The sequence below is a fragment of the Antechinus flavipes genome, chromosome 6 (genome assembly GCF_016432865.1).
Source record: "Antechinus flavipes isolate AdamAnt ecotype Samford, QLD, Australia chromosome 6, AdamAnt_v2, whole genome shotgun sequence".
Classification (NCBI taxonomy): Eukaryota; Metazoa; Chordata; class Mammalia; order Dasyuromorphia; family Dasyuridae; genus Antechinus; species Antechinus flavipes.
Window position 1 is genome coordinate 183,567,913 of NC_067403.1, and position 15,123 is coordinate 183,583,035.

The following is a 15,123-nucleotide window of genomic DNA, read 5'->3' on the forward strand; positions in this document are numbered from 1 at the left end:
CCAAGGAGCACCTGGCTGAGGGGCCTGAGGAGGCCGAGGGGGGCCCGTCACGCAGGCGGGGCTGCCAGATGGAAGGGTCAGAGGGGGCTTGGGAGGAAGAGGGCACACAAAGGCCTCAGTGCCCCTTGTCCTGAGGGCGCAGGAGTGACCACACCACGGACACTCCGGCTCTATACCTTCCCTCTCCCGGCAGCTCCCCACAGGCCCTGGAAGATAACACCAGACCCATTTAACAGATTTTCCAAACGACTTCCAAGGACAAAACTAGGAGGCTGCCCTGGGGGAGATCTTGGCTCAAGCCGAGGAGGGCCGTCCAACCCTGGAGCGGATATTGTCGGGAGAGCCGAGTTCTCCCTCTCAAGAAGTCTTCAGGCAGGGGCGGAACAGCCACAGCTCAGCAGTGTACAGGAGCTGGTGTTTCATGACCCCGAGAGAGCCTTTCCTTCTGGGGGTCCTGGGAGGCTATGACTCCTCCAGATGGGAGCCTGTGGCTGATTGGAGCTTGAAGGAGCTTCTTGGTCCCCCCAGGTGGGACTTTCCATTGGTGCCCGAGGCAGCGGGCTCCTGCCTTCTCAAACCCACCTGCCCCAGGCCTTTTCCCCTGAGGAGGAGATCACCTGCTGCCGGATGGATGCACACGAGGCAGAAGAGCTTTTCTCACTTGCTCACATCCAGGGGAAGTTACAGGAGTCCCATCTAAAAAGGTTCCTTCCCCATGGTGAGATACCCCCTCCTGTCCTCGCAGCCTCCTTCTCGCCGTGGCCGAGGGGACAGCGGCTCTCGTGGGTCTGTCAGGGAGTGACCAGTCTCTGTGCCATCCAGGCCCCATGGGCTGACTGAGGAGAGGAGACAGCCCCAGGGCAGGGGCCCAGGCTGGGCCCGAAGGGCCGTCACCCCGGAGAAAACTGTGCCTGGGGTCACTCAGTCGGGGCACAAGCCTAAGGCAAGACTCGAATCTGGGTCTTTGTGATCCAAGCCCCTCTCCCTCCTGTCTCCACTGCTTCTCCAAAGCAAAGTTCCGGAGGCTTTTAAGGGGTCGTCCAAGTGCACCAATGGGTCCAGCCTGGGACCTCAGGAACCACCCTGCCCGTGCCCCCCACGATGGAGTGCAGGCGTTCGTTAGGGAGGAAACTACACTGCTCACAATGACACGGGCGGCTCTCGGCGGGAGCCTCTCCCACCCCACGGGGTCTCACTGCGCGAGGGGGGAAGGAAGGAAGCAGGCGCTGTGGGAGAGCTCTACAATGATTATCGCCTTTGGTCGTCACAGAAACCCAGGAGGGGGGCTCGTTTTCTAGAGGAAGGAAGCCCAAAGTAAGGGGCTCGCCCAGAGACCTCCAGCTTTTAAGTGTCTGAGGCTAAATTTGAATTCAGGTCTTCCCAGCTCTAGGCCCAGCATGCACTGCTCCCCCAGCAATCAGCCGGACCTAAGGGAAAGGATGCTCCCAGCCTGGGTCTTCTGCCTGGAAATCTGCAGGAAATCCCAGGGGCAAGTACTGGCAGCTATTATTATTCACCACACGGTGGTCCTCTCTCTAAGTGATCCAGGGGAGACCGGCACTGGGTCCTGCCAGTTTAAAATAAGGTACAGGTACCTTTTATGGTCAATTAAGAGAATATTTTTTTAAATTAAGAGAATATTTGGAAAGTGCTTTATAAACCTTCAAATGTTACACAAATGCTAGTTGGTGTCATTGTTGTTTCTATAATATGAAATGAAAAATTAATCAGGGGCACCGTGCAGGAATGAAAACCTGGGTTCAAGTTCTGGCTCCATGGCCTTAGCTAAGCTGCTCAAGCCCTGAACCAGCAGGTCCTCCCAAGTCCAAGTCTGCTCTCCCAGCACTATCTGAACCCACAAGTGCCACAGTGCAACTCCCTCCCCTGGCTCCCTATTAACCTAGGATAAGCTGATGTTGTGCACACAGCAAGCCCTCAATAAATGCTTGTACATCTAGTGCCAAGCCCAAGGCTGGAAACACAGAAGGTGCTAAATAAATGCTTGCAGGACTGAACCAAACCCTTTCTGCTCCTTTGGAATGAATGCGGCGTTTTCAAGATCCAAACATCCCATCTCTAGCCAGCAGCCCAGACTTCGTTTGCTGCAGGAATAAGGACATGAAGGCTCCTTTTCTTCTCCATGATTTCCCCATCCCTAAAGGTGGATCCATGGAGGTAGTGTGGTGCAGTGGGAAGGCACTGACCACGGACTCTGGACTCGTCCCCGCTGCTCACTTTGTGCCCCGGTTCTGTGGGCCTGGTTCTGGAGCCCTTCACCTCCGGGTCCGTCCCAGCTGGACACGCTGACCCAGCAGCAGCTTGCACAGAAGCGGATAAAATCCATGAGGACGTGAGGGAGACCGGGAACGAGGCGTGCCGGGTGAGCGCACCCGAGCGTGTAAGCCCCTGTGGCACACGGAGGCCGTGCTCGGTGCTGGTTATCCATATTTAATATTTTCCGTGGTTAATTTTTAACTATGTTTGCTGTCGAGGGCCATTAGCGGGGCCGGGGAGCCGGGCTCAGTGAGCAGGAAAGAAGTGCCTGGTAGCGGGAAGCCCCGGCAGCCACCGCGGCCCTCCACTTCGCAGGCCCGCTGCTCGGCTCTCCGGGCGGGCGCCGAGGATGGCATCCCAGGGCCTGAATAAAACATGATTCCGCAGGGAGGAGACCTGTCTTTTCCACCCTGTCACCATCACTCTTCTTCAAAGGCGAGTTCACAGCCTGCTTTCATTTCCCTCAAGCTCCAATTTCCAAAAGTAGCAAAAAGACTTCGGGAACTTCCAGGGACTTACTTGTGTGCCCGTGAACGGAGGCCAGTAAAATCTACCTGGCTGCCCGAAAAACAGCGTGATGCGACGAGGAGGCCGTGTCACAGCCCCTGCGACCTGTGGCCAAGGCGCGAGCGAGCAGCGTGGCGCGGGAGGAGTCCGGCCTCCGACCTGAGCGGGTGACGCCGGGCCAGGCCCCTCAACTCTCCGGGCCTAGATGAGGGGGCCGAACAGTCTGGCCCGAGGTACTTCAGGCCCTGAATCCACGACCCCATTATCATTTATCAAAGCCAGTGGAGATGAGCTAGAGAGAGGATCGGCCCCGTCCCCCCCGAACAGACTTTTTTCTTCATGTGGTGAAAATGCCAGAGCATGCTAGAATCCCATTTCACAGAAGCAAAAAAAAAAGTCTCCCCCCGAGGCTTTAACTCAATGCATGTCAACGCACACTTATTAAGCACCTACTGCAGTCAAGACCCTAAGTCAGGTGCCAGAGAAGGAGCAAAAAGTACAGAGCTGAATGTGAGGCCATCGTGCTCTCCTCAGAAAAAGAAAAACAGCTAAGTCAGGGCATGGTGAGTGGGGAAAAGGTGGGGGAGAGGAAGAAAAAGCAAGGAAGAGAGCAGGAAGGAGAAAAAGAAAGGAGATGGGAAGGAGGTGAAGGAAGAAGGAAAAGGGGAGAAACAGCGAAGGAAAGAGCACAAACAGCTCTGTACACGAGGCCATCGTATTCTCCTCAGAAAAAGAAAAATGGCTAAGTCAGGGCATGGTGAGTGGGGAAAAGGTGGGGGAGAGGAAGAAAAAGCAAGGAAGAGAGCAGGAAGGAGAAAAAGAAAGGAGATGGGAAGGAGGTGAAGGAAGAAGGAAAAGGGGAGAAACAGAGAAGGAAAGAGCACAAACAGCTCTGTACTACACGAGGCCATCGTATTCTCCTCAGAAAAAGAAAAATGGCTAAGTCAGGGCATGGTGAGTGGGGAAAAGGTGGGGGAGAGGAAGAAAAAGCAAGGAAGAGAGCAGGAAGGAGAAAAAAGAAAGGAGAGAGATGGGAAGGAGGTGAAGGAAGAAGGAAAAGGGGAGAAACAGAGAAGGAAAGAGCACAAACAGCTCTGTACACGAGGCCATCGTATTCTCCTCAGAAAAAGAAAAACAGCTAAGTCAGGGCATGGTGAGTGATGAGGAAGGAAAAAAAAGAAAGGAGAGAGAGAGATGGGAAGGAAGTGAAGGAAGAAGGAAAAGGAGAGAAAGAGAGAGCATAAGCATTGACAACTGAGGGGAAGGCAGAAACCAGGGAAGGTTGAGATGTGGTACCTAAACTGACTTTGAAGGAAGAACCTGAGAGATGGAGATGACAATGGAGGGACCTACAGATGCTGAGAGTGTAACTACCTGGAGTTAGAGATGGAATGTCCAAGGGCAAATAAAATAGTCTGGCCAGAAGGAAGAGGGTCATCATGACATAAGGCTAGGAAAATAGTCTAAAGGCAGAGGGGTCTCGTTGCCTGGCAAAAGAGTTTATATTTGATTTTGGGGCTACTAGGAAAGTTACTGAATTTTGGGGACACTAGGAGAGTAGAGTCAGGGAGACAAATGCGAAAGCTACTCTAATTGTCCAGTCCAGTCCACATTTTCATTCTGCAAAACTCAGCAACAATGATGAAAAGTGCTGTGAGCACAAGAAGGGCAGAAAGCTCAGGACTTGGGATTCAGACTCCGACATTACTAGATATGTGTCACTGGGCAAGTTACCCTAAAATAATATGACACTAATTTACTGTTCTTTATAATCATTTACTAATGAAGATGCTATAAAAAATTTGTTAACACAAATCCGTTAGACCAGAGCTTCTTAAACTTTTTCCCTTTTGCCTGAGACCCTAGTCCATACATATATAAAATAGGTACACACATGAAACACGTACTGATAATAAATCATAATTTCACAACTCCCGCATTCAGTTACGTGAATCCATATGGGGTCGTGACTCACAGATTAAGAAGCTCTGCCTTAGACCATAAATGGAAACCTTGAGTTTAGACAAGAAATGGGAAAGACTTAAACTTGGCTGAATGAGTAGAAAAGAGAGGTATGTGGAGAGTTGGTGCAGAGAGAGAATTAAAAGAAACTTGGGAAAAGACCGAAGGAAGAAGCAGTGATAGTACCCCCCAGCCCCTCACCAAGCACATGAACTTGAGGGACTGGGAGGACAATGGTGGGTTTATAGGTAGCAACGGGGGAGTTTGGAACCGAACTGGCTGAGTGATTTGCAGGAAGTAACTCAGAATATTACGGGGTAGCCAGGTGAAAGCATGGGACGAGACTTCCATTCAACAAAGAGCCTGGGATGAGAGTCATCCACACAGGGAAGAGACACTTATGGGAACTCTGGAAGGAGCGTGCTTTGAGAAATGCTCTCTCTCCTCCCTCTTTATCTTTAGATTGATGAGTCTAGTATCTCTAAAAATCTATAATCCTTTGAGAATTGAGGGGATAGTGGATGCTAAGGGAATGGATGAGATTGCTTAAGGAGATAATACAAAGAAAATCAGAAAAAGGATGATACCTTGAATACAAGGGAAGGAAGAAGAGCAGAGAAGCAGAAGGAAGGTTGGGGTATATCCGAAATGTTGGGGTACCAGGGCTTGAGTCGGGGTGTCATTTTTTAAAGAAGTAAGACTCAGGTCATCATCTTCTAATCAAGTAAAGGCACTTAGTGAAGTTTACATCCTCAAAGGAACTCCTTGAAGACGTTACCAGAGTAAGATGACAGTTTATATATATATACACAGAAAAGTTATTTAAATATATATGTGTGTGTGTATTTATTTTCTATGTATGTGTGTGTGTGTGTGTGTATAGATAAATAGATAAATGGAAATTGGAATAATGGATAATCTCAAATGAGACTTTGCGTATATTTGAGCAATCTTAGATAAGAATGTGCATGTGGAAAAGTCCCTGCAATTAGTCTTATTTCAGATAAGGTATGCACAGAAGAAAGTAAAAAGCCCTTTTGTTCTAATGAGGAGGAGGGAGAGAGACAGAAACAGACAGCCACCCAAACGGACAGACAGGATTATTGGGGCTGGGTTGGGGGCAGCAGCTAAGATTTCATAAGGAACACTCAGAAAGCTAAGAGATCGGGGGGAAATAGTGTCAAGGGAGGAGAGAGCCAAGGCAGGGAGACAAAAAAAGGCTATTGGAAGCCATAGGTAACCTTGGAGATGTGGAGACTGTTAAGACACAAAAGCAAAATTATAAGCACGATGGGGAAATCAAGGCAGTGAGGATCAAAGTAACATCATTTCTCTAGGAGGCAAACACCTGATGTATAATTGTCATTTGAGCCTCCTAATAACCCAAGGAGGGAAGGGACCGTGGGTATCACCAGGGGTACCCTCCCTCTCCCATTTTATGGGGGAGAAGTTTGGTCACTCACACAGCTCAAGACAGGCTTCCGGAACTCCTGCAGGCTGCCTCTTATGAATACAGATAAATGGCCTAAGAGAATGTGTTTTTATGAGGTGGTTACTCTGCTAATAAATAAGGAAAAAAGATGATTTCAAAAAGATCTAGAAAGATTGGTACGAACTGATACCAAACGGAGGGGCCAAATCAAGAGATCAGTTTCTACTGTAACATTATAAACACGAACCATTTTGAAGACTTGTATAAACTGATGAAGAATGAAATGGGCAGAACCAGAAGCACAGCTGGTGACAATTTCAACATTGTAAATAAGGCAAATAATCGTGGAAGCTGCAAAAACTGCTCAACACAATGACCACCCACGATTCTGAAGGGCCAATGATGAAGCGTGCTTCCCTCCTCCCAAGGAGAGGGGATGAATGTAGGGCACAGACTGTGACACATGTACTGGGGCAGACAGGTTCCGAGGGAATTGCTTGTGCCTGCCTGGGCTTATTGGTTAAACAAGGAATTTGTTTTCCTTTTTTCCAAGGGGGTAAGTGGGGGTGGCGTGGGAGGAAGAGTAAATAAATTTCTGCTAATTAAAGAAAACACAAAAAATAGAAAGTGAGCAGGGGCAGGGCAGATGTTCAGATGAGGGCACTGTATTATTAGTTTTTGCCTAATTGTTTTATTCTGTTACAAGAGAACTCTTGGGGAATGCGGTAATCTGGAAATGTTTGTAATGTAAAAACAAAACACACAGACAACATGGAAAATTTTTTCGAAATAAAGAGTACGGACAGTTCTTTCAAGGAGTTTGGCAGCGGACGAGAGGAGGAAGAACAACGGCTGGCAAGATTCAAAGAGCATGAGGAAAGGGGGATGATGGAGGGAGCACCGTGATGGCAGAGGAGGGGGTGAGATCAGCTGGAGACTTGGGTGAGGAGGAGAGGGCTCTCACCTGACTCTAGGGTAAAGGGAAGGGGATGGAAAAGAAGGTATGGAAATGAAGGGAAGTCGAAGAGAGGGCAAGTTAGATTCAGGAAGGTGAGGAGGGGTCGTCTGTAGAGAGGGCAGGGCTTGGGGATACTGGGGAAGGGGCCTTCTGGGGCAGGGCCTGGGGGGGGGGGGTCTATATTTCAGCACCGATACAAGAACAACAAGGTGCTCTTAGTATCTTAGGGCTCCCAGGATAAGCTGGGGCTTCCAATCCAGATCCACGGCCCCCGAGTCGGTACCCAACACCATCATTTATTCACAGATGGAAAAACTGAGCCCAGAACTGGAGCCCGGGTTGGCCTGGTTGGGGGTTAATCCGAATCTCCAGATAAATAAGGGGGGCCTCCCAGCTTCCTCTTCTGTCCTTCCGAGGACGTCTCTCTTGGGCTCGGTGGGGAAGGTCACCGGTTTGCTGCTTTCAGCAAGCTTCCAAGGCCCAGGAACCTCAGGGCGGTTTTGGGGGAGCTGTCCATCCCTGACTCATTGGACAGGCCCTTTCCTGTCTACACAAACCAAACCCAGGGCCCAGGACAGGCCCCGGAAGCTGCTGTGATGGCTGTGCCGTGCATGTTTCCAGTCCAAATTAGGATTTTTTTCATCCAAAGCCCTCCCACAGTCCCTAGAGACAGACAAGCCACAGTTCGGAGGCAGAGCTCCCGGGCCTCTGAGGGCTGCCTCTGATGGTCAGTAAGCCCTCCCTCTATAAGAGTGCTCTGTCTGGGAAAATAACGGTGCTGAGATAACCCCCAAAGGCCTGGGGAGCCCTTGGGGCCGAGATGCTGGCTGTATGACCACCTGAAATTCAGGAGGAAAACTCCAAGGCCTAAGGCTTGTCCCAGGATTCTGTGAGTCAGTGACCCACAGGGGCAAGCCTGGAGTCATCCCCCAGGACAAAGAGCAGGTGTGGTGGGCCAGAGAGGGACCCCAGGGTGGGCCAAGGAGGAAGGAGCTTTCCCTCTGAGGCATCAGCAGACGGGGGGAGGCAGGCCATGATCGGGGGGCTGAAGCCTGGCCCACCTCACACTCCCTGTGTGACCGGGGGAAGTTCTCCCTCCTGGGATGGCAGTGTGCTCACGGGGGCAATGAGGGCAAGGGAAATGCTGGGTTTCTCTCAGAGGGAGGGGGACAGGGCCTTGATGAGATGCTGCAATCTGGCTCCTAATGAGAGCCATCGATGGGTCATTTCAAACTAAAGACAGAGAATGGAAGGGAATGGGGTCTGACTGCAGCCCTGAGAAGACATGTCTACAGTACCTCAGAGAATCCCCCCAAAATCATCATGACCACCAGCTTGGCCTTAACACTCTGTGAAATAACTCAAGGGGCATCCCAAAAATCACCACGACAATCAGCCTGGTCTTTAAACTCTGAAATAGCCCAAGGGGTACCCCAAAATCATCAAGACAAACAGCCTGGCCTTTAGACTCTGAAATAACCCAAGGGTGCACCCCCAAATCATCATGGCAAACGGCCTGGTCTTTACACTCTGAAATAACCCAAGGGGCACCCCCAAAATCATCATGAAAAACAGCCTGGCCTTTAGACTCTGAAATAACCCAAGGGTGTACCCCCAAATCATCATGGCAAACGGCCTGGTCTTTACACTCTGAAATAATCCAAGGGGCACCCCCAAAATCATCAAGACAAACAGCCTGGCCTTTAGACTCTGAAATAACCCAAGGGTGCACCCCCAAATCATCATGGCAAACGGCCTGGTCTTTAAACTCTGAAATAACTCAAGGGGCACCCCCAAAATCATCATGACCACCAGCCTGGTCTTTAAACTCTGAAATAACCCAAGGGGCACCCCAAAATCATCATCACAAACAGCCCGGTCTTTAAACTCTGTGAAACAGCTCAAAGGGGCACCCCCAAAACCCTATCCTTCTCCGGCCAAGTCACTTTCTGGAGCTCAATGGCTCTGGAAATGAGCTGGAGGAGAAGGGACCCTCCACGCCCTGGGAAACGCCGCCCTTCGTGTGCGTGTACCCGTGTGGCCGCCGCTCCTGGCCGGGGACGGTCCCTGTCCCAGCCCCTCGGTGAGAATGAAGGTGAGATCATTAGGGAGAAGAAGGTGTCGGAAACTGTATCAGGCAGTGGGTGACAGACCCCTTCTGTCGGTCGGGCCCCCCAGCCTCGGGAGGGGGATGGCTTCAGTCAGGGGCAGGGCCATCATTCCTTTCTCGAGGTGGGTCTGTTAGCGGGGCAGGGTTAGTTACACTGTGCACTCGAGGGAGGCAAGTTTGGGAGGACGGGTGCTCGAGTGAGTCAGGTCGTGGCGATGGGTCCGAATTACCTGGGCATGCAGTGAAGCGGGATAGGTGAAAGCAGGAGGGGGCAGAGCAGGCGCCAACTCCGCTGGGTACAGAGGGTACGGGGCCCACACTTCAGGGGTACTGGGATAAAGTGCAGGCACTGTGAGCTCATCTGCAAGAGAAGAAGAAGGAGGACAGGGTTAGTGGGCACTGGTAGCGAGGGCCTCCCCGCCCAACCACGACCCTCGGGACGGGGGCTTCTCTGGCCGGGAGGGGCTGCCAACCTCCGGCAGTCCCCCGGCTGCCCTCCTCTCAGCCCCCCTGGAGGTACCAAGCAAGGAGACGGAGCCCCCCCGGGCGGGCCGAGAGAGAGAAGAGAGACTCGGGCAACCAGGAGAGAGGAGGGCTTGGGGTCTCAGGGGAGCCAGTCGTGGAGGCTGCTTGGCCCACGGGTGCGAGACCCCCGCCATCGGACCCTGGCCCCGCTCTGTCTTCCTTAGGGGAGGCACAGGCTGGGAAGGGAGAGGGGTGTGGAGCAGGGAAAGGTACACACAAAACCCCAAAGCATCAATTTTAGTTTAAAAATCAAGGACAATCCCATTTACTGAGGCCACATTTGATACTTGGATGAGTTGGAGTCTGAAGGGACTTAGTTAATGAATCAGTCAACATTTAAGAATCACCTGCTATATGCCATACACTCTGCTAAGTATTGGGGACACCAAAAAGGGGCAAAAGAGAGCCCTTCACCCTCAAGGGTCTTAGAATCTAAAGGTCAGAAAAAGACATGGTGGATGCGGGAAGAAACATCATGTGTGCTTTGGGAAGAGGGCCAGGACACCAGGGAGGGCTGCCAGACACGCGAGAGAACTGGGTTTAAATGAGGGAGGGTGGGCAAAGTCGCCCCCTCCCTTCTCCTCAGAGCCGGCTGGTTCAGAGGCAAAATGGAGATGGGACAATGACCACGGAGGGAGGCCTGGGCATAAAAGGCCTGGGAGGGCTTCCTACGCGGACGCGGGATTTGAGTTGGGACGGAAAGGCCGCCAGGGAGGTCAGGAGCTGGAGCGGAAGGGGGGCGAGCATTCTAGGCCCGGGGCAGCCGGAGAGGATGGCCAGAGCCCAGGGGGAGAGGCCCTCACCCTAGTGAAAGCATCCAGCCCCCACCATTTACAGACGCTGGGGACCAAGGGGGAAGTGCCTCACGAAGGGACTAAGGGGCCAAGCCACAACTCGAACTAAGAGTTAATACCTAATAATAACGGCAGCTAGCGGTTACATAGCACTTAAAGGATCCCAAAACACTGCCATTATCTCATTTGGTTTTTTCACAAGCACCTTGGGAGGAAGGTGCTACTATTATCCCCATTTAACAGATGAAGAAACAGAGGCAGACAGAGGTTAAGTGACTTGTTGTTTCAATTCAGTGGCAAAGCACGAGGGCACAAAGGCAAAAAATAAAGAAACCATTTTTGCTCTGCTGGAGTTTGTGAGCCTGATGGGGAGAACTCGGCTCAGTCTCACTTCTCCCCAGATGCTCTGCTTTGGGACTTCTTTGCCCGATTTCCCCCCCAGTGCCCCACAGGTACCTCCCTCCTCCTTTCCAGTTTCCTTTGATGTGCTGTGCTCCTCCATTAGACCGTGAGCTCTCTGAGTGTAGAGACGGTCTTTCTTTCTTCATGTTTGTATCCCAAGTGCCCGGCACACAGTAGGTCCTTAATAAAAGTTACCTAATGACTAAACATTTATTAAGTACCTACTATGTACTAGGCTGTGTTGCCTCAGAATAAATACTAGATAATTTGAGGGTAGGGGCTCATGTAGGATGTGGTTCTGAAGCTGAGCTGAGAATAGAGTGAAGGATCTCAGAAAAAGGAGATGAAAAGGGGGAGAAAAGGGCCAGACGAGCAAAAGAAACGGCACGTGGGTACGTGGGACAAGTGAGCCGACCTCGCTGGAACGGAGAGTGCAGGAAATGGCGTCAGGAGAGATCGGTCTGGCAGACAGGCCTGAGCAAACTCCAGCCAGCAAGGGGAGAGGGGCGGGCACCTGTGCGGAAGCCCGGGCAGCAGCCGCCAAGCTGGCCCAGGGAGCACGGGCTGGTCTCGCTGCCCATCTGGAGATCCCAGAAAGGCCCGAGGGCAGCACGAGCTGGGGAAGGGCCGGGGCTCTGAGCAGGGAGGGGCGCCTGCCTCAGCTTCCTCACCACAGGATGGAGCCCTCCGGGTGGCTGTGCTGGCTAAATGAGATAGGGCGTGTAATACAGTTAGCCCAGCCTCTGGCGCACAGTAGGTCTTTTATCTAAACCCGCTCGACAATATGAGCAAGGGCCGGGCACGGGTTCTGAGCATGGACCCTCGGTGCGGAAGGGCCGGCTGAGCTCTGATCGCCCGCAGATCCCCCGCTGAGACGAGGGAACCCGAGCAGTTCGCAGAGAGAGGGGACTCGGATCAAGCTAAGTGACTTTGGACCAGAGTCCCTCCTCGAGGTCAACTGAGTCCTCCACCTTCCAAGGACTGTGGATTGTGGGGGGCCCATCCCAGTCTGGAATTGTCTGTGGGAGCAGAACTTCCAGTGAGGGAACCAATATGGAAGTAATTAATGGGTGGGCGTATGGCTGGGGAGGGTGTAGCCAAGTGGACGAACAAGGCTCCCCGGGGAGGCTGGACGGCTGCTGCTGACTCAGCAGCACGAGTCCTCCGGGCAAGGGGCTGGGGGAGCACCGCACAGGAGCGGGAGGCTTTTCGGGGAAGGGGCTTGCTGGCAAGCCGGGGGGCGTGACCAAAGCCTGGGAGGCAGAGGCCCAACTGTGCGGATGAGGGAGGGAGGTCAGATTTTGCTGTCAGAGGGCAGTCAGGGAGTGGCGGAGGCCCGGAGGAGGCCGGCCAGCCGGCGCCGATCTATTCAGGAAAGCGGGAGACCAAGCCAGGAGCATTCTTGGAGTGAAGGGACGGGCTCCCCTTCTCTGCGCCTTTCGGGAGCCCACAGCACCGGAGGACGTCGGCCCGTTAGCTCCGAGGGGCCGAGGACTGTGGGACCGGAGCGCCCGAGCGGTCAGGAGCAGAGAGCCCCCGCCTCCCGGGAGCCCCGAGGAGCCCGGCTCTCTGCTCCGGCCCGGGGTCCCCCGCGGGGGCTGAAGCACCGTCCCGGGGGCTGGGCCGGCGCCCAGGACATCGCGTTCCCGGTCACAGTCCCACACAGCCAGCCACCCCGAGCGGGGCAGGCCGCTCCCGGGGGAGCTGCATCCAGTGGAAACCAGCCGGCGAGAGCCAAGTCTCCTCCTTCCAAAACAAAGCTATTTCAGCTACAGATTATTAATTTTAGCCACCCTGCTATTTTAGGATATCGAGAAGAGTCCCAGGAAACAGGAAGCACTCTTTAACCCACCCCTGACCAGCTCTCCGCTGTCTCTGGGAAAGTCTATTTCTGCCCCAGAGCCCTCGATGTCGGGCTCCCGGGGCCACCTTTGATCTGGCTTCAAATCCTGCCTTGCTCCCACCGTGGTCTTAGACCTCCTACAGTTGGGTTTTTCTTCACACGGAGATAAAGGCTCGCAAACATGCGATGTGGTCTCAAGTTGTGTGGACTTGAACTCCGGACAGCAGGGCCCTGCTCTATCCCACTGCACCACCTCCCTGCCCCTCTATCCCGTCATTTTCTTCATAATGGCTTTTTATTTTTCCAAGTACATGCAAAAATAATTTTCAGCGTTCACCTTTGCCAACCTTGTCTTCAACGTTTTTCTCCTTCCTACCCCTAGACAGCAAGTAATCTACTATCTGTTAAACATGCGCAATTCTTCTAAATATATTTCCAAATTTATCATGTTGTGCAAGAAAAATCCGATCAAAAAGGGAAAAAAGCAAACAAACAACTATAAAAAGGGTGAAAATACGAGGTTGTGACCCTCAGTTCCCACAGTTGCTCTCTGGGTGCAGAAGGCTCCATCACAAGTCCACTGGAACTGGCCTGAATCACCTGATTGTGGACAAGACTCCCGTCCGTCAGAATCTGGCTGTTGCTGCCTCCATCCCATTCCTAAGGACTTCCCTGCCCTCCGAGTCCTTAATCCCTTCAGTGCGCTTAGGATGGAATTCTGGGTATCAGAGCTGTCTGGTTGGTAGCTTGCCCCAAGGCACAGCGAGCCCTGAGCAGGGGCTGCTATTGGCCACTTCTTCTTTCTCACCCCGTCTGCATGTGGTACTTTGTTCTGGCTACGTTAAACTGACTGGCTCAGCCCGGTACGGGTCATCATGGGGGATACAATGGCCTGTGCCCTTGCACTGGAACAAACGCGTCTCCCCCTCACCCGGACCTTTAACCAGCCACTTTGGCGACATCCTCACACCCACCCAGGAAAAGAGGGGGGGTCTTGAGCGGCACTGGGCCCTCATCCAAGCAGTGTGACACCATGATTCTCTCCTGTGCGCCAGCATCCTCCCATTTGCCTACTAAATGCCCCCACTTACTTCCACATCGCAGGCTCGAGGTACGGCTAAAATACGACTGTGAATGTGTGGGTGACGTTTTGCAAAACATTTTCCATGTTCCTGAAAACAGGAGATACGTGAAGGCAGTCACAGAGGAACGGAGGGAAAAACCCTCGCCTCGAACAGTAACGGCAGCGGCTGAGAAAGCCCGGGCCGGATGAAAAATTCCACTGCAATTATTTTTAATGAAAAAAGAATCCATCGTAAAATTAGAAAAACAAACCGGCCTCTTGCCCAGGGGAGGTCTTGGGCCTGCCCCCTGCACAAGGCCTCAGAAAGAGCTGGCGGGTTCCTGGGTGCAGTCGTGGTTCCTCTGGAGGGGGGAATATGCTGCAGGCTCCACGGAGTCACAGCCAGAAGGGGCTTTGAAGTCACCTAGACTCACAGACACAGTTTACACAGAGGGAAACTGAGGCAGGGATGCAACTCAAGAAGCATTTTTTAGAGGCAGCGAGGTGGTGCGGTGGATACAAAACTCAGGAGGATCTGAGTTCAAAGCTGGTCTCAGACACTTAACACTTCCTAGCTGTGTGACCCTGGGCAAGCCACTTAACCCCTATTCCCTCAGTAAAAAAGAAGAAGAAGAAGAGGAGGAGGAGGAAGAAGGAAGATGAGGAGGAGGAGGAGGAAGGAAGGAAGAAGGAAGGAGAAGAAGGAAGAAGGAAGAAGAAGAAGAGAAGGAGGGAGGGAGGGAGGGAGGAAGGAAGGAAGGAAGGAAGGAAGGAAGGAAGGAAGGAAGGAAGGAAGGAAGGAAGGAAGGAAGGAAGGAAGGAAGGAAGGAAGAAGGAAGGAAGGAAGGAAGGAAGGAAGGAAGGAAGGAAGGAAGGAAGGAAGGAAGAAGGAAGAAGGAAGGAAGGAAGGAAGGAAGGAAGAAGGAAGGAAGGAAGGAAGAAGGAAGGAAGGAAGAAGGAAGAAGGAAGGAAGAAGGAAGAAGGAAGGAAGGAAGGAAGAAGGAAGGAAGAAGGAAGGAAGGAAGGAAGGAAGGAAGGAAGGAAGAAGGAAGGAAGGAAGGAAGGAAGGAAGGAAGGAAGGAAGGAAGGAAGGAAGGAAGGAAGGAAGATGGAAAGATTTATTAAGGGCCTACTATGGCTAAGCACTGCACCAAGTGAAAAGAAATGCCGTCTCTGGTCTCAAGATGCTCAGGCTAATGGTGTCAACACGCAAACAACGTATAAACAGCCTAAAGTCAGATTAAAGTGGAGAC

General features: G+C 52.4%; 1 protein-coding gene across 1 annotated transcript in view; it reads right to left on the reverse strand.

Moving 5' to 3' along the window:
• RBPMS (RNA binding protein, mRNA processing factor) overlaps positions 1-15,123 on the reverse strand; it is a 172,845-nt gene that overhangs the window by 15,838 nt on the left and 141,884 nt on the right. Inside the window, exon 6 of the mRNA XM_051965782.1 lies at positions 9,474-9,604. Coding sequence (XP_051821742.1) covers positions 9,474-9,604 — 131 coding nt within the window. The remainder of the gene's footprint in view (positions 1-9,473; positions 9,605-15,123) is intronic.